The sequence below is a fragment of the Phaethon aethereus genome (genome assembly GCF_964289735.1).
Source record: "Phaethon aethereus genome assembly, chromosome: 5".
Classification (NCBI taxonomy): domain Eukaryota; kingdom Metazoa; phylum Chordata; class Aves; order Phaethontiformes; family Phaethontidae; genus Phaethon; species Phaethon aethereus.
Genome location: NC_138579.1, coordinates 42,502,380 through 42,521,488, shown reverse-complemented (window position 1 = coordinate 42,521,488; position 19,109 = coordinate 42,502,380). Strand labels below are relative to the sequence as shown.

The following is a 19,109-nucleotide window of genomic DNA, read 5'->3' as shown; positions in this document are numbered from 1 at the left end:
CCTTTCTTTCTCTAAGCACTTGCCTACAATGTGCCATGGTTCCAGTCACAAATCTGGCCCACAGGCTGCTGCTTGCCTCACCACCACCTCGGAAACACAAAACATAAGCCAAGTTATTAAAATATATGTTTAATGTGGTCTGCCCTGAACATGTTAGACTTAAACATTTCAAACTCTCTTTCAAGGCAACTAGCACCATGCTCATTATCATCTTAGCTTAGCATCTTCTTCTTCGCGGTCGCCCATCCTCTGTACCGTACAACGACTTGTACTCCACTGCTGTAGCTGAATTGTAATGAATTGCTGCAGTGAAATTCTATGGAGAAAAAAGTTTCTCTTCAGTCTTTTTTTTGTTCATCTGAGATTGCCATTCAGCAGGCTTGAGCAGGAATCCTTTGAAGCCTGCCGGCCGATTGTAAGGGAGCTTCAGTCTCTTGGCAGGTTAAGGGACTCAAAAGCATCCTCCCTTGTCTGACATTATTTCTTTTTCTGCCTTTTCCGTGCCACTGCTGTGTGCAAGGCCTGCATAATGAGGTCTTCATTATTTAGGATGTTGTATTCACCCAGCTGAACCAGACGGTCATATGCCTTCTCAGTGTATTGAATTGAATATGTTGAGTAAGGGGAGCAGTAGCCATAGAGATCAACTTTGCCATCTTCCATCTCTGACTCTGAGCGCTTCTGACCTAGGAGGAAGGGGCAACAAGTCACTGCTGAGAGATGGGAGTTACTCTGGTCATAAGCAAGCAAACCCTTAACAGAGCATGAAAAGGAGGCATCTCTCCACAGAGAGTTCATAAACTTAAACATTTATGTGGGCTTAAACATTATTTTTAAGCAAATAATTCTTTTTCACACTGACAGCTGAGTCCCTGGCTCAGGTAGATATCACCTGCTTCATGTGATGAAGGGAGAAGAATTGTGATTATTCTTCTTACATGGGTCTACACTGCAGTTCTGAGCTGTACCTGTGGCTCACGTAAATACATCAAAGGTATCTGCAGACTAACTAGCTTAGGGATTGAAATAGCACAGCCACAGCATCAAATCTGACATGGTAAAAAATGTAACTTCAAGCAACAGAGAGTTTTGATGTATTGAAATGAGCCAAAAGTGAAGCTCAAGTGTTGCAGTATTAAATATGCTCCCTTTAATAGGCTGGCCATGATGTCAGCCTTTTTCTAACATGTTTGATTACTTACCTGGTGCTTTGTATTTTTGGAAGGTATCATTAATTAGTGGGAAAAATAGCAGTACTGGTGCTCCTGGAGTCTCAGCACCATCAAAGAGGTAACACTCCTTCAGGTTTTTCCTGTCTTCTTCACTCAAGTCCACCCTGGGAAAAAGGATTCCTTGCTCCGAGCAGTACTTGCAGGTCTGGTCCAGAGCCTGGATCAATGAACAGAGCAGTAGTAAGACTTAAAGATGATTTCAGGGCTCAGGATTTCTTGGAATCCATTTACAAAGGGGGCATTTTCCAAGCTAGCTGTGTGAAAGCTCTGAAACCCGTATTGGAAAGCACTGCAACTTTGGAGGGAAGGTTTTTGTTTTCCCTGAGTTCTTAGCACAAAACAGTTGTATCATACAAGAAAAAAACAAATGTACAGCCTATAAATGAAGCTGCAGCACAAACACTGCAGCATTAAGCTAAAAATGCTAGTGGTTAAGACTTTTAGGAGGAGCAATATGGAAAGCACCTAAGTGTTAAAAACTTCCAGGTATACAGCTGTTGAAGAAGAAATAGAGACTGCTTCAATTCCTCTCACCTGTATCTGGGATCCTGCACTGTAATTTAAATGCAGGATGACGTCCACTTTTCTCTCTGCTTTTAAAAGTGGCATGATGCTTGTATTGATGAAAAATCCCGTATCTACCAGGGACAGGAATTCCTCTGATTGTGTCAGCTGGTTGGGAAATGTGTCTAACACAGTATCTAAAAGGAAAGATTTTTCCTGCTGTAAGTGCAATAGCACAAAACTGGTTAGCCTGGTTTCCACTCTTACACCATGACCAGAGAGCCCTAACTTCAGGGAACAGAGATTTGCCGTACCCCTTCTCTTCTGCCCTCCCAACTCCAGCCACATGCCGTTTTGGACCTGCAGTGGCAACATTCATGAAAGGGGTTTCTTGTGCCTCCCCACCGAGCGTGTCTTCAAACAGAGAAAGGGAGAACCACCATCAGGACCTGATGGGTCCTGCCTCAGGAGGTGTGTGCCGCCAGCAAACCAACGGCACGGAGCTCAACAGCACGCCATGCCACATCCCAGTGTGCCACAACTGATTGATCTAATAGTGATTCTGCCCACACACTGCCACTAACTCTGGAAGAATGGGTTTAATGCCAAATCTGGGGTTTTGTTTTGTTCTGCTTCTCTTTTCGCTCCCCAGGCACACAGGTCTTCTGTTACCTTTCCATCTGCGGAAGTGCTTGTTCTCCAGGTACTCATTATGCAACTGGAAACCCTTTAAGAAGTTGTGCTCTTGGGCAACGCAGAGGCGGTCGGTGAGAGCGCTGCGGAGAGCGCTGCCGAGGGGGCCGGGAGGGGCGAACAGGCGAGTCCTCAGCTCGTGCAGCTTCAGCGGTAGGAGGGGTTCCTCCTCTGCACAGGGAAAGGCTGTTAAATTCTACCTGCCTAGAGCAAGGTCATCCCCCAAATGTCAAGGTAAGTAATAAAAATCAGTGTTTTCTTTCTTTGAAAGGCCTCGGATGAAAAGACTTGATGAGCACAATGCTACTCCTACCAGCCAAATACCATTTCCTTACACAGTCCAGACTAAAAAGACCCTAAAAAACAAGACCCAGTACCAGGCAGCAGTAAAAGTCTGCACCAGATATACGCACACTTGCGGAACAGACTGAATGCAGGCTTTGGAAAAGGATAACTGTCGTACGTATTTGTATTACAGTAGCTCCTACTTAATGTAGTCAAAATGTTTTTGCTTTATTAATCATTTACAGGTCAATCTTATTATTCCTGAACATTTTACTCATCCCAACATCAGTGTTGAGCCCTCAGTGAGCACACAGATCACAGGACTGGAGATTTTTTAATTATCCAATTATGCTTTGCAGTAGGAGACTTTGAATCCAATTCCTTCCAGAAAGGCAATGTGGCCTTTGAAGAAACACTCCAAAAAATGCCAAATATACTGTGCACATCTCACATAGCAGATGGGTGTGATGGTTTATCTAACATTAACTCTATCTAACAATAAATACACAGTAAGGAAGAAGTATGATAATTTACCTATATCGTCGATTTTGTCCCGGGTCCACCTGTGCCAGAAGTCTTCTGATGAATGGGACAAATTCCAGATATATAACACATTCAACGAAAATAAACTACCCCACATGCCTGTAAAAAGAAAGAGCTTTCTAACTCACCAATTCACACATCACAAATAACAAAACTGTTATCATGAGGTTAAACTCATGAGGTTTGTGCTTTTCCTCAGTTTGTTTTAAATGGATGATGTGTCATTTTTATTTGGTTGCTGGTTTTTAAACCTTATTTTGATATCCAGGTTTTTTTTCTTAAGGTACTTAGGGCTGGATATATATTTTAACAAATGGTGAGATTTTTGTGGATTAATATGATTTAACGAGTTTGAGTTTTCAGAAAAAGAACAAGTATCACAAAGCTTGTGTAAAAAGAAAGGATGAAAATTTGCAATATGAGAGATTTGATGGGGAATTATATTGATAATACAACACACCCCGATGCAGTCGAGAATCAGCATGAAGGCTCATGTAAACTGTCTATAAGAAGGACACAAATTACTGACTACCTGTGAGACAGGAAAAGGCTCTGGAGTCGTTCTGGGTTTGGCTGGGAGAGCATTAATTTTCTCCATAGTAGCGAGTATGGGGCTGTGTTTTGGATTTGTGCTGAAAACAGTGTTGATAATACAAGGATGTTTTAGTTACTGCTGAGCAGTGCTTACACAGAGTCAAGGCCTTCTCTGCTTCTCACACCACCCCACCAGTGAGGAAGCTGGGGGTACACAAGGAGCTGGGAGGGGACTCAGCCGGGACAGCTGACCCCAGCTGACCATATGACATCATGCTCAGCATATAAAGCTGGGGGAAGAAGGAGAAAGGGGGGATGTTTGGAGTGATGGCGTTTGTCTTCCCAAGTAACCATTACGTGTGATGGAGCCCTGCCTTCCTGGAGATGGCTGAATACCTGCCTGCCCATGGGGAGTGGTGAATGAATTCCTTGTTTTGCTTTGCTTGCGTGGCTTTTGCTTTACCTGTTAAACTGTCTTTATATGAACTGATGAGTTTTATCACTTTTACTCTTCCAATTCTCTCCCCCATCCCACTAGGGAGGGAGTGAGCCAGCAGCTGTGTGGTTGCTTAGTTGCCGGCTGGGGTTAAACTGTGACAGCAGTTCACCCTTCTGGAGCAGCATGAGCCGAACCGTGGATTCTCAGGGACCTGAATTTTATTGTTGGACTGGAAGTGATACTATTTTTATTCAAAACTAGCTTTAAAAATGAAAATAACCATTTTTCTGTTACTTTGAATTTTCTTTTTCAGCCTGTCACTGAATTTCTTTTAGTAAACTGAATCCATTATAGTAAGTATTGATTCAGCAATGAGACATTTAGCCTCTCTGGTGAAGCCGCCCTGTCAGTCATGCACCAGTGCTTTATTAGTGCTTAGTTTATATAGCTCACAATTTAAAAGAAAACAACATTCAGACGTTTTTAAGAGCTTACCTTCTAAGAAGCAGATCCGGGATTCAGGGACCTTCTTCATCAACCGACCCATGAAGAACTCACTGCCAAAATCCTCAACACGAACGAAAGCTCCATATTTTTGCAATCCCACTTCATAAGGGGTGAACTCTACCCACTCTGTGAAAAGGAACGCAAAGAAGAGAACAATGTTTTACTTACAGCCCCTTAGCTGTAGATAAAAATGATGTTGTTGTTATGGGAACGAACGGAGTTAAAAGTTAAAATAATTTCTGCAGTTAATTCTAATATTTCAGACCAATACCATTGAGTTATAAGCATGGTACAAATGAAAAATCAGGGACATGAAAATTAGAGTTTGTTGCATAGACAGTCAAACTTTTATCTGACCACAAGGACATTACATGAGAACACATCAGCTGAGGTTCTGATCTTTAAACGAGAGGGCTTTTTTTAGACTATCTAAAAAGACTGTCCCAGGATCTACCAGCTTAAATATAAAGACAAATGACTCTCAGAATTCTCATAATTACCTTTGAAATCCAGAGTGCTATAGTTGTTCTTGACATTGACTGCAGTATAGATAGGCAATGGGTTCTGACCACGATCAATGGCCCGTTGCTGATCAGAGAGTCTATGGTTGTCTTTCTGTGATTCCAGAAACATGGTTACACTGAGGGGAAAGTTAGCACAGGAACATTTTCTCTGCATCTAAGCTTGTAGGGCAGAAAAATTTCTGCCTCTAATGTATAATGCGTGCTGGGTGTAAATTCTGAAATGTTCCATCTTTTTCAAGATTCCTGTAAGCGTCCTGTTCCTGAAGTATCTGCAGGCATCTAATTTGATGCCAGATTATCTGATGACCCATTAGGATGAAAATGGAAGGAAATGATGGAGAGTAGAAAACAATACTTTTGGTATAAAACAGCTTAACGCATTATGCTGCGGGTTTATGTAAGACCTCTCACATATTTCAAAAGCCTGTAGGTCCATTTGTTAATACCTTTCATGGGCATTAAGATGATGTCTGTGATTTTGCTATTTCTAAATAAAATACTTGCAGAATATTCCCCAAAAAATCTTAATATAGAATATTCTTCAAAATATTAGTATTTTGAATATTTACCTATTATTACCTATTATTATAATATTTTTTCAAAATATTTATCTTGGAGTTTTCTCAGAAAAACATATCCAACATCTCATAATCAAGAATGCTGATTTTCACCATGGTTGGATATCTAAAAGACTGCCACCAAATGTTTTGGAAATGGCTGTGCATTTGCATACACACAGTCTCATAACAAACTACTTCTCTCAGAAAAAACAGGGAAATATCTTCTCCAGAAATTAATTTTCAGAAAATTGTAAGCCACTGTAAATGCTGCTTTATGACATACTGTACCCCGTCATGCAACAAAGATTCCAGGACAAGCCCCCAGAGATCTATAAAAGATGTTTTGCGGCCCTCTCTTTTCCGTTGACACAGCTGCTTTTTGTAATACTTCAAATACTCCAAGGAAAGGGAATTTATTTTGCATTTTGTCATATGTTTTCGAGCCTCACTGATTTGCTTGTTGAGATCCTTTTGTGACCAGTCAGCATCTCTGTACAAGTTTGACATTGTCCTAGGAGAAGGAAATATATATTGAAGAGGGAAAAAAACACACCAAGGTTTGAAGTAGGCAATGGCTACATTTTATGTTTCTATTTTAAGTTCTTGATTCAAAATTAAGTATTAAGTAAAGGTTTCCTGCCTTCAGTTCCCTAAGAAACTATCAAGTTCCCTTTGTAGTCATAGTCATTATCCCTGTCAAAATGATGAGCAATTTTCCATAAGCTGTTCTTAGAAAAACACTTCTTTTAATGCTGATGAAAAGTTATATGACTTTCCCCTATGAAAAGACTTTAATTTGTTGATTCTGGAAAAGGATCAAAAAATAGGCCTGCTGAGAAGATATTATAGGTAGACTACTGCATGTCAGCCCCAGCCTACTTCAGTGCATCGGTGTCATCAGGAAGACTCCAGCCAAGAGCTGCCCGGTCCTGCTTACCACGTAGTACCAGACAAGCCAGTCAGGTACGTGGCACAGTCCAAGACGTTGAGTTTCTTGAGCCCTCGCAGACTGCCATACAGTGCCGTCAAAGATCTCATCCCTCCTCCTGTAGTCATGATGGCCACCACTGGGGTCTGTGCAACACGGGAACAGAAAAGGGCTGGTGTCAGACAGTGGACCGCAGCTGACTGTGGCTCCAGAGAGACCTCCCTACTACCCAAGACCTGACATCACCACACGTGCCCAGACAGAGACTTTCCAAATGATTTCCACTGAAATGTAAGCTACCATTTATTGTATAAAGAACAGGAATAAAAGTAATGACGATTTTTGCTTAGATAAATGACATGTGTCTCCAATGTGTTCCACACAGATATTTGGTGAAAAACAAATGAAAATGCATTAATTCAAACCAAAAGAGACAGTAAGAGAGAAAAAATCAGTTGTAAAGGCAGGAATTAAAAAGAAATCTCACAGGTCGAAGAGAGGAGGAAGTAGTATCAACAAGGATAACAATCATAGGATAATGACTGTGGAAAAAGCTACTTATACATAAGGGATATCTAGCCTGATTGCAATGAAGGTGTAGCAGGAGAAGGGTTAAACTGCAAAGGACACAAATGGCAGGGTGAGATTAGAGGTATGGGGCAATATTGGAAATGTACATAAATTTAAAGATGAGGAAAGACCAGAAAAAAATTTAACTGGGAAGAAAAAGAGGTCATATTATGCTAAGCACTCATTAGGTGTTTTGAATGTTGGCCCTACAGACCTCATGGTCCAGCAGATCCTGTTCCAGCTGCAGGACCTTCTTCAGAGCAGGAGCAACATACTTCTGCCTTTTGCATAGAAAGTCTTGCTCCTGGACGCAGAGGTCAAACCCTAAACGCACATCAAGGTGATCTGGGCTGGAGATGAGATCAGGAAAACAGAATATTCCCCTTTATTTTTGGTGGACAAACTCAGAGTTTCCAATAAAAGGAAATAAACCAGTTCCACACAGGAGGACCCTTTCCTACACTCCTAAGCAGGTATACAATGCTGCATGAAAGAATAATAGAAAAAGGGACTGCTAAATTTCTAAGCAGTTATCAGAAGAAAACCTAAGGACATTCCTGCAGATAATTTCTGAGACATCTGCTGTCTGGATTCTCTTGTACTTTAGCTTGCACTGAGGGCTATAGGGAAAGCTTCTCACATTTGTCTTGAAGTAGGCAGCAAAGTATACCTGCTTCATGATCAACAGTACCAGGTGATCAGTTGCGCTCTTGCCCAGTGTTAAAGAAAAGGTTAAAGACTGTGCTGAGGATGACACCAACTAGTATAACTGGCTAGTAGTATTATGTCTTCTACTTTATGCACCTTTTTCTTGATTCATGTCTCAATATGGATTATCGCCATGTATTGTTAATTTTACACATACAGTTTGCTTTCAGCTCATGTGAATTCCACATCACAGGTTACACAACCTACTGTCCTACTGTGAGTGCCTCCTCCCCAGTAAAGAGCCAAGGGTGAGACGAGTTCAGCTAAGGACAAGTTACCCTCCAAGAGTGGCCAAGTCTCTTACCAGTCGTCTGCCTTCGCATATAAATCAAATCTTTTATCCTGGAAAGCAAGAATGCAAAGAGTGTAAGGTGACAACCTGCTTTAGCAGTCTTCCCCTACAGCCCCAGGAGGAATTTTAGCTTGTGCCATCATAGCAATGCGGGTACAAATCAGGGGCTCTGAAAAATCCAGCAGCGTATGTGAATTGACTGCATTGGTTTATTGTCAGGGAAGTTGTTCAGTAATTCACCATGTTTTCTAGTGAATGTAACGTCTGAGGACAACTGCAGAGGAAAGTAATGAAAATGTATACCTTACCCATCTCTACACACATTACCTCTCTCAGGCAGCCTGCCAGGCTGTAGCCACACTACTATTCTACACAACAGCCTTTGCTCCTCCCTTTATGTGGCTTATACCCCACAGCAGCCGTGATGCTTTTATTCTACACGGATTTTTTAAACCATGAATCTAAAAGCGCTTTGCAAAGCATGGTCAGCATCAGCAAGAGGTTGGCTCTACCTCAGTTAGTTCAGGTGCCCCACTGGTGCGTGAGAAGGGGAAAACCAGAGCCTCAAAATTTAGCATGAAGTAAGGTCAGAATGGAGTAACAAGATCCCCTATATTCCCACACCCATGCAAACACAACAAGGCACAACATGGCCTTATCACCTAAAGACCTACCACTGTCTGATTGTGGCATTTTTGTCTGCAGGCTTTCATCATCAGAAAGTCCCTTGGTAATCATCAGGGGGATGCAGACTTCCACACTCAGGTTTCTCAACCTCTCCCACTCAAGAGCAGGCACTCACCTTTGCTAAGATCATGTTTTTTCCACTTGGAAGGGAATGAAGTTCCATGTTTGGAGAGGCTGTATCATACACATGGGAACGCTGAAGAAATACAAATATATCCACGTTTATATTGTAAGGAATGTTACTCTCTTTCCACAATGCAAATTAATGTTGCTACTTATGGTGCATGTTACTTTACATGCCATTATTATGTTTTATAAAGTCAAGTTATAACATACAAAGAAGGGAGGTTGTTTCTTCCTTGGTAGCGTAACATCCAGCGTTGGCTGCTTGTACCTGGCATAGTGGAATTTGGCAGGAGAGGAGGAGCTGAAGACCAGATCAGGTCCCAGAATAATGTCTTGGGTGCCCTCGTAAGAGCCTTGCACTTTAAAGGAGAATTCTTTCTCTAAGGAAGCAACACAAAAGCAGACACAGAGTAGTTTTCTCATCAAAATTGGAAACAAAGGTTCTTACAGAGTTCTTCTATCACAAGGCTGTTCTCATGGTTTGGATTTGTTGTGGGGTTTTTTCATTCTTATATTAAGCCAATTGCCTTCATAATATTAGCACATCATGATTTTAAAATAGCTGATGGAGAAATAACCTCACTTGATAAAGATTTCTTCTTCCTTTTCTTCTTTTTCTCAACCACCTGGACTTCCAAGCAGCAGATTTTGCGAGACTGTAAGAGACACAAACAATAAAATAACTCATGCCAGGCAATTTTCCAGTCTAAGATTCTGTTTCCTAGTCTAAGCTCCTACTGATGATGATATGAATGCTATACAGGCAGTGCACTTTGTCCCAAGGAAAACATTTTCTCTCAACCATGACCTTGATTTCAGATGCTGACTGGAACAGAAGGACTCTCTGAGAAACTGGACGCAGCCAGGGCAAGGCTGGGGATGCAACATGGATGAACAGGGCTTGCAGAAGGGAGAAGGTAAGGGCAAAGTGAAAAACAGCACTCCCAGGATCCCGACAGAGATGCAGAGGACTGATTTAAACAAAAATAATGAGGAAACAAAGCTAATAAATAAGCAAATGGCATGGTCAGAAAGTCCCTGTGTAACAAGTGCAGTTATGAATGCAGGAAATTATGTGTGCCTGGGACAGGACAAAGCCCATCGCTTTGGCGATATGGGAATTCAGGGGGAGAGATGTCCAAGGGAGAGTTCACTGCTGCACTGATGTCTTGGACAACAAACCACTTCCATGTGTTGGCTTTGCAACACCAGAGGGATGCTAGCATGGGGAATCTCCCCGCTGTTCCAGCCGCAGCCTCTCCACAGGTGCCATGCACGAGGATGTGTCGTGAGGCAGATGATGAAGTAGGAAATCGCAGTGTTTCTGTGCTGGTTTGCTCAGTCAAAGGATATGTTGGCCTGATGACTGTGAGTCAAGTGGAACAAGTGTGGCAAGAGGACAAGAAAGATGACAAAACATAACACTCACCACTAGTACTCCATTAGTAATGATGGTTTCAGGAGGGCCTGAACTAGGAAACGGAAAGAAAAATACATTTTTAATAACTCAGTATAATTACAGCATAATTCATGAGCCATGCCCTTCTCCTCATTTTCATCTTGCTTATTTTTAGCTGTGTATTGGATTTGAAAGAAAACTCCCACGAGACTCACAATACAAGTTTCCTCACTCTACTCTGTCAAGGCACGACCGTCATCCTACCAGCTCATCCAGTCCTGGAGCTCAGCAAAAAAAAAATCAGGTACTGTGGGTCCAAACCGTGTAGTGATTTTACACTGAGTCCCAAGCTGAGGCTGCAGACGGTTTAACAGAATCCATTTTTTTTTTAAATTGCACTTTGTCAGAGGATGGGACAGAAAGGGCTCTAGATCAGAAATCCAGTACATTATTGCATGTTGTGCTTTGAAGGGAGGTGAACCCCCCTGCTGATCTCAAAGACAAATGCGTAACGAAGCAGCAATCCCAGTATTCTGGTCTTAAATACTGTTCATTACACTAGGCAAAGAAAAGGTTTTAGGGTGTTCTCCCTGTCTGCCTGAAGTTCATGGGAGGTCACCCTGGCATGCATCAAGTCATCACAAAACTCATACGACAGATTCCTCAGGAAACCGTGTTCATCAGCAGCATCATCTCCTTGATGCACTCCGGACAATAAGACTAGATTATTTCATGCCTCTGAATTCCTGTTTCTTTTTGCTGCAGATTATGTTGCATTTCATGTTTACTTACATATTGTCCAATGCAAATCCCACCTCTAGCTCCTCTTGTCTCTGGAAAATAAAGGAAGGAAAATGTTTTTGGCACTAGTCTACTGGCAGGTCTCATAATGCAAGTTCTTACTCTCACAATACAGGTACGCATGCACTATTTGTGACTGGCAGCGGATTTAAAATAGAGGCACCCACCACCTCACATCCGTGTGTCTTGAGCCTCAAGATTCTTTATTGATCAGAGGTTTCTGGATGGCTGTGATTGATAGCAGTTTTTAACAAAGAAAGTAGTTGGCTTGCCTGCTGCTGCTGGGACACAAGGGACAGACCCAGGCGGAGATGCTGCCTCATACCGAGTCTGCCAGCAAAGAGAAAGAGGGTCTGCCAAGGGGAGCAGCCGAAGCCTTCTGGTGTCAGGAGAGGAAACAGTGACATGCAAAGCAGCTGTGGAAGAGGACAACCACTTTGCTTGGCAATGTGTTGAGGGCATTGGGGCAGAGGTAAATCTGACATTAAGGTGGTGGAGAAGAATACAGTCCCTAGGAGGAAGAAAGCACGGGAGAAAGGAAAACAAAGGTGGGGACAGGAGGGATGATGAACAGAGAAGTGAGATCATGCTGTAGGTTACTTAGTTGCTCAAATTACCTATTGCATTAAAGACAGCAAAAAGTTATTAATATAGGACCAAAAAGATTTATGAAGGCCTGAAGAGTATGACCTCTAACTGTGCAAACGCAGTGATGAAAGGCTTGGGTATGGCACCTGTAGCCACCCAGAGTGTAATGAGCTGGGTTACTACTAGCCGAACGTTTCTATTTTACCAAGGGCTAGTGGGAGTCTATGCAGTGCTCCTGTGGCATTTTGCAGAGAAAGAAATGGTCAAATAAGGCATTTAGAGATACTGAACTGCAGAGTGGAGTTTGGGTGGGTGTACATAAGGTAATTAATCAACTGAATGGTGCATGACAGATGCACAAGACATTGGGAGGGAACTGGAAAAGGAGAGGGAGGGACAGAACATACTGGGAGGTGGGATGTTGCAACTTTCAGGGTCTCCCTGGACATCCAAAATAGTAATATTTCTTGTTGCCAAGTTGAGTGGCATGACTTAGACACTTTATTTAAACACCCACGCCACAGTCCATAATTAGCAACTAGTCTGGTTTGACACCTGGTTCCGATCACAGAGTTATTACTTCCTAATTATTAGGTTAAGTAACAAGTTATGACAAAAAGCATCATGTACTGGTGTGGACACACTCCTCGACCCTCGATGGGGGCAGGCTCAGCAAAGTGACAATTTTGCAAAGACACCTGAAGTTTGTGAGCCTCTGTGGCCAACAACACCAAACCCTTCCCTGTGCTTAAAGATCCAGGTGTGAAGAGGCTTTCCCATGTCAGAGTGAAAAACAACTCCCTTTTATGTGGCTGGGCAGTCCATACACATGAAGGAAAAAAAAGAAAGATTTTGCAAATAACATTTTAGACAGAAAAGCAGACAAACACCTTCTTGCCAACCTATTCTATTTCTTACTTCAGACCTCACCTGTGAATCACACTTGAATTGCATGAAGACTTGCTCGCCCAGGGAAAGTTTGGCTATATCAAAGTACACCGTGAAGAGGTGGTCATCTTGAGTAACCACGTCCTTATCATAGAGCGCCAGCTCCAGCACGTTCTGGGAAGGGAAGGGAAAGACTTTAGAAATGTGTCAGGTTTCATTGAAAGAAGTAGATCCTGCGGACAACTGTTCTAGTCAGCTGTTGGGAGGAGCGGTAGGACGTAAAAAAGAAGAGCGGGAAGGGAAGGAGGTGGAGGGGAAATCAACTCCATGGATGCATCTGCCTACGAGGAGGAATGCGAGGAAATCACAGATATCTTAAAGGTCATATTCTACCCATGGCTGAGAGAGAGACTTGTCTTTCACGGCATAGAAAACCATCTTAAGGATATGTGTTATTCTCACATCTTCCTGCATCTTTCCCTGCCTCTTGAGAAAATTACGTAGGTCCCTTTTGCAAAAGGATAAAACCTGGCAGTTGCTCCCTAGGTCATGGTTAACAGTGAAGTCCCAGCTCAATACCTTGACCTGACTCTGGATCCTGAAGTAGAAGGTTTCATTCCAGACTGGATCTTTGCAATTCTTGATGGGTTTCGTCTGAAATCTATCGGTTGAAGCAGTTGGCAGCCACATGCTCACGTAGCAATCAGTCTGGCTTACTGTATGTTAAAAAACACAAACACATCTAAAATGAGGATTTGCTCTAGAAGAAAGAATGAATTGAACAACATGAAGCTTTGTTTTCAAACAGAGACACTATGATACATGATGACATATTTATCCGATATAAACACTACAATTTAGGTAATAAGAATGGAGAAAAAAGAAGAGGAACATGATTCTTTTCTGAATAAACGTGATTAGAGATATAATAAATGCATTAAAAACAAAGGGTTTTTCTGTATGATCAAGCAATGAGTTTAGCCCAGGATAAAATAATTCAGAACAACCACAGCACCCTATATTTGCAAGGGTTAAAGAAACAAAGTGATAGCTTCTATTTTAGCCAGACAAAACGTAAAGCAGCGCCAAAAAAGAAGGAAAAAAATCTTCCTGACTTCTGCATAAGTAAAACTGTAATCTCCTGTTATATTTCATTTGCAGGCCATCAGGAGTGAACCTACAAAATGTTACAACACCTAGCGAGGCTTTATCTGTGAAAGCTGGTACACAGAGAATCAGGATGCCAGTTTGGATTACTTAGCCTTGAGAAAGCTTTGAGTACAATGGACTACTGGATCAAAACAATGGACTACTCCTTTTTCAGTATTTTCTCCATCATCCCAACCATACGTATATATATACATATTATATTATATTACATAAATATACTCCAGAGGAAAACACAGGAGATCTTTCCACATTTCTTGCTTTCAACAGACTGCAGAGCTGTCGCTGCTCCCGTTGGGGATGCAGAGAAATACGTGCAATAGGTACAGCTGTGGACTTACAGAGTTACCTCTGCACGCAGCGGGGCTGATGTGAAGAAGAGCAACACACTACGTTCATTTCTGGCACCAGCGTGACAGTGAGAGGACTTTCTCCATCCGTGGAAGAAATCTAAAAAGCGCTTTTTCTTGGAGCAAGACTCGCTAGTACCCCATGAAGGTTAAGGGGACTGTACAGAGCACTACAGATACTTACAGACATCTGCCTGGTGGATATTTCTTGCTCTTATGACTCTTATAGTCAGTAAGTAACACGGAGATGATTCTGTCTGCAGGGAAAAGAATCAAGCACACGGAAGACAGGAATGAATGCTAAAGTTAGATAGCATATTTAGAGGATAGAAATGATCAAGAGAGAGAAATATCCAAATCATGAACAACTTAGTTGAATTTTTCTCTGTGACTATGAAATGGCCAATACATTTATTTTCCTCCTAATATCTAAATCAAGTACTAGGCTGAAAGACTTCTCTCCTTTTATAGCATGATATGTGGATTTGTATTATCACAGAGAATTTATTTACTTTCTAACTAAGATCTAGCTGTACAAAGTGGTAAGATGCAGACACAGCTTGGGAAAAGATTTACTTGTTAAATTTCCAAGGTAGAAAATGAAAAGCTGCCTTAGGCTTCTTGCAAGTGATAAAATTATCATTGTGGGAATCACCTCCCATCCAGTCATTACACATGTTCAGTCTCCTGGGCTATGGGACATGATTTGCTCACATTCCTGCTCTTTTAAAGGGACAGTACTCCCCAGAGTTAAATGCTGAACTCTCATCCCTGCGCTGCTTTTAATGTCAGGGGAAGAGATTGGTGCTTTGCATTTCCACCATGTCACTCACTGTGCGTGTGTTTTTCATTTACAAAGACATAACTGTCCCTCCTGAGCTGAGCTCACCTCTGACTTTTTCTTGTGAGAAGCTTTTCTCTAGTTTTGAACCGTGTTAACTCTTTGTGTCTGGAGTTTCTTTGCACTGTTTTGCATAAGAAGTGCAAATACAGTGTTTTAAGCCTGATAAGAAACTCTTGTTTGTCCCCTTTGGCTTCCTTCTTTCATAATAACCTGTGCCTCCAACATTAAGGCTTCCTGCTTGACTTAGCCTCTCCGGTTCTGGTCTCATGTCGGAGCCCAAAAATGAGTCCCTGTCCCTTTTCCTTTTACCAAAAAAAAAAATTAATAGATACCATTAATCTCTCTTTCCACATAACCTTTTATTTCTGCAGTCAGGGAAAGGGGGAAAAGAGGCAATATGTTGGAATATAAATTTGGCACCAAAAGTTCTAAAATGCAAAAGGTGTTTAGCGCAACTACAGGGCCATGGACAGGTAGTGCCACCACCTGCTCACTCCACCTATACTGCACAATGACTATAAAAAGACCATTGCCAGTCCTGAAGTGGCGTTAGCATCACACTGACCTCGTTAGTCCCACTGAGAAGGATGTGTGACACAGGTACTGCAGGAAAGGGGAGCAGGACATTTGCTCTAGTTGGCCTGTCTGAGCAAAACAATTTGGCATGTACCGTGTTAATAATATTCCGCACTTACTGTCCGTAAGAAGTGAAGTGCATCAGTATGCAAAGGCTCGATGGAATACATGTCGGTGTGATGTCTCTCATAATGTTTAAGTGTATTAATGCATGCAGCCAGGGCTAATGAATATATGTTATTGAGAATGGGGTTAGCAGTTAACAAGTAGGCTAATGAAGAAACAGGTAAAATTAGCCTCCAGGAAACCAAAGCACCCCGTCCCAGGAAAAGGCACCAAGGACATTCGGGCTGTTCAGCTGCACCGCAGGTGAACGGGTGTGCAAATCAAGGACGTCAAACCACTGCTAGGAGTCCAAAGAGTAGCTGTGGGTAAAGACCACCGAAGGCGCTTGTACTCATGTCTAAAACCTAACTCCTAAGGCACAGAAATCAGGAGGTACAGGTGGAAAGTGCTCAGTAATTACGGAGCCAGCAGCCGGCGCTGCCAGTGGCTGCCTTTGGAGAAGGCACTTTGCTGGAAGGGCTCAACTCAGTTTCAGGGCTCGAGTCCCCCTAGAGCCACCTTTGTGGCTTGTGGTGATCCCAAAGCGCTAGGGCGGGAGGCCAGATTGAACAAAGTACTCAGGCACGTGGATGTGCCCCGTCATAACCAGGGAGCCTTGGCTTAGACATCACAGAGGTACAAATAACAAATGGCCAAAATCCTGTCAGCGGTGTGAGTTTTGCCTAAAAAATTTGAGAGGTTTGGCTTGTTCTTCTGAACCTGCCATGATCCCTGCAGTGTAGAGAGCCGCGCTTTGGTGTGTATTTTCTCATCTTTGGGATTTCCATTCAACTAATCAACAGAAAGGGTTTGCTATTCCTTAAACTGTAAGCGTAACACTTATTGCTCAGCAACTTAACTCAGCTTGAAACAGAATAAGGGGGAGTCCCTAATTATTACTGAATGGCCTCAAACTAGAGAGAACAAGGTCAAAAAACCTTTTTCAGCATATCTGGTCCTCCAATTTCCTAGAGGAAAGAAATCATATAACATGTCTGAAGTCTCCTGGAAAACTATTAGTTTTTTGCAGAGACCAGAAGAAGGATTAATCCAGGAAATAAGGTCTTGAAAATCCACTTCAAGTTTGTGCCATGCTCTTTGTGGGAGTAAGCGGCACAATTTCACAGCTCTTACTACCTAGACTGTCAGTAAATTTGCCCTTGTGCTTTAGCAAGACATGTGTAGCAGAAAACTTATTCAAACCCATCCTTTCAAGGGTATTAGTCTTGTTAAAACAAGGTTCATTTCCCATGCACCAAGGATAGAAAACAGCACTAGGGCTTTAACGTGAAGCAAGATTGCCTAAGTGAAGTGATCAAAACGATAAGCGGGACAGTGTTGCACAGAGGGAGCTGGATGGGTTATGGTAGCTAATTAGACTGTTTGGCAGATGCTGAGCCCTGTCTGTTCTCACCTAGGCTCCACCCAGCAGAAAAGTCTCTTTTACGGTTTCCTTTTGGAATTCTCCGTGGCAGTACCTTTGCGAGAGCCGTCCACCGTTCCCCGTCAGCATTCAGCCGCATGACTCCTTCTCCTAGCCGAGCGGTTTGGGTGATCAGCTCCTGCAACAAAAAGGGCCAACATTACCCCTGGAAAAACCACCCTGTCTCCTAAAAGCAGTCCTCACTGGGAACTGAGAACTGCAGAACAGCAGCGAAGGGGAGCCCGTGGCCAGTGCTGGCCACGGGGCTTCGGCAGCTACAGGGGTTTCCTGCTGTGCCCGGAGCCACTGCCGGTGCCGTGCTTGTCCCAGGAAGCTGGAGCAGAGGTGTAGCAGCCCGGTAAGGTCCACCCTTTGCCTGACACACGGGGAGGGAAGGCAGCTCCTGGTTCTGGCTGTTAAAGGAACAGCAAACCTGTCTCCCCTAAACACGCCCTGTCATTAATCTTTCACCTTGAAGCACATCTCCATGCTATTTAATATTTATTCTAAGGTTGCACATATCACGCGTCTAAAACGAAGGGAACCCCTGCATGTACAAAATGCTCCTTTTGCAAACAAACTCTTACTCCCCAAGTAGTTTTCACCTCCTTCCTGTGGGTTGCTATCATTTCTTTTAGTTTTGACAGTGAGTTTTTGAAGCACTGACTTTCTTCATCCTGCGCAGTCATTTATAGTTAATTTTAGGTCAAGAAAGTAGCTCCGTCTTTGCACCATGTGCGGCATAACCAGCTGAGACCCCAGATGCCTCGCTTTGCTCTGCACCCTTCTCACCTGAGACAAATCGCCATCTTGCTCCATCGTGGCTGCTGTCACGCACACGTCCAGTGTTACATGTGGCAACGCAATTTCACATCTCCCAGCTTCCACGGACACCAACAGTTTAAATGTCTCAGATGCAGGTGAGCAACTGTTTTATAAACTGACTCAGAGCCCCACCTCTGCCTGATTTCTTAAACCCGGCTATTCCCCTCCCATTTTCTTATGCTAGGAAGCTGAATCCTGTGGTCGAATGAGTAGGAAAAAATACCTTTGCCTGTGCGGTAGCTGGAAGTATGCTGTTTGAGTCACTTTGCCCAACACCGGCCGATGGCAGGTTTATAACTAATGGTAAGGATGCCATTTTATCTGGGCACTGAACTTTCCCCCTAGCAAGACCTCAAAGCCTACAGAAAAACGTACTCTGCAGTAAGATGCAGCAACAGTACGTTAATTGGATTTAGGTTATCTGTGACAGTAAGCAGGTAGGGTAAAACAGCTAACGAAAAAAATAAAAAGAGGGACAACACCACTACTCTCAGACTACACTGCAAAAGCCAGTTTAAGGCTCTCAGTACCACATGCCCCTGCAGTCCCAGGTCTAGGCGTGCAGAGCGGAGACACTCATATGGTGGTTTATATCTACTCAGCCTTGGTACAGCAGGGCTGGGTCTCCCCTCGGGTCGCTGTATTCTCTCCCCCTTCTTTCCTATGGCTTGTTGGTTTTATTATTTTTGTTTAGTTAGTTAGTTAGTCCTGAAGCAATGACTTTCCTTAGCTGAGCTCCACCCGCTGCGAATACTTCTGCACCACTTTCCAGCTCAGGCTGACTCCGGCTGAAATCTCGCCACGTTTAAGCAAGCTCCTGCGTCGGGCCCAGCGGGCCCTGCCAGCCAGGGGCAGAGCTCGGCACCGACCGTAGGCCACCCTCCGCACACCCGTGCTCGGCACACCCGCGCGCCACAGCCGCGGCAGGACACCCGCGCCTGCCCCTGTGGGCAGCCAGCTCGCCCCTGTGCCATCAAAACCAAAGACTGTTGTACCTTCAGCCGTTCGTAA

General features: G+C 43.2%; 1 protein-coding gene across 1 annotated transcript; it reads right to left on the bottom strand.

Moving 5' to 3' along the window:
* Positions 1-477: 477 nt before the first annotated feature.
* LOC309405392 (cytosolic phospholipase A2 epsilon-like) lies at positions 478-18,092 on the bottom strand (the record flags this gene model as incomplete). Its single annotated transcript, XM_082000162.1, has 21 exons — positions 478-686; positions 1,203-1,389; positions 1,767-1,933; positions 2,409-2,600; positions 3,249-3,356; positions 4,726-4,863; positions 5,238-5,352; positions 6,110-6,332; positions 6,759-6,895; positions 7,534-7,669; positions 8,332-8,369; positions 9,122-9,202; positions 9,343-9,512; positions 9,716-9,788; positions 10,562-10,604; positions 11,324-11,364; positions 12,851-12,982; positions 13,388-13,524; positions 14,510-14,582; positions 17,329-17,412; positions 18,066-18,092. The coding sequence occupies 21 exons, from the start codon at positions 18,090-18,092 to the stop codon at positions 478-480; spliced, it is 2,511 nt and encodes an 836-aa protein (XP_081856288.1).
* Between the last annotated feature and the right edge of the window lie 1,017 nt (positions 18,093-19,109).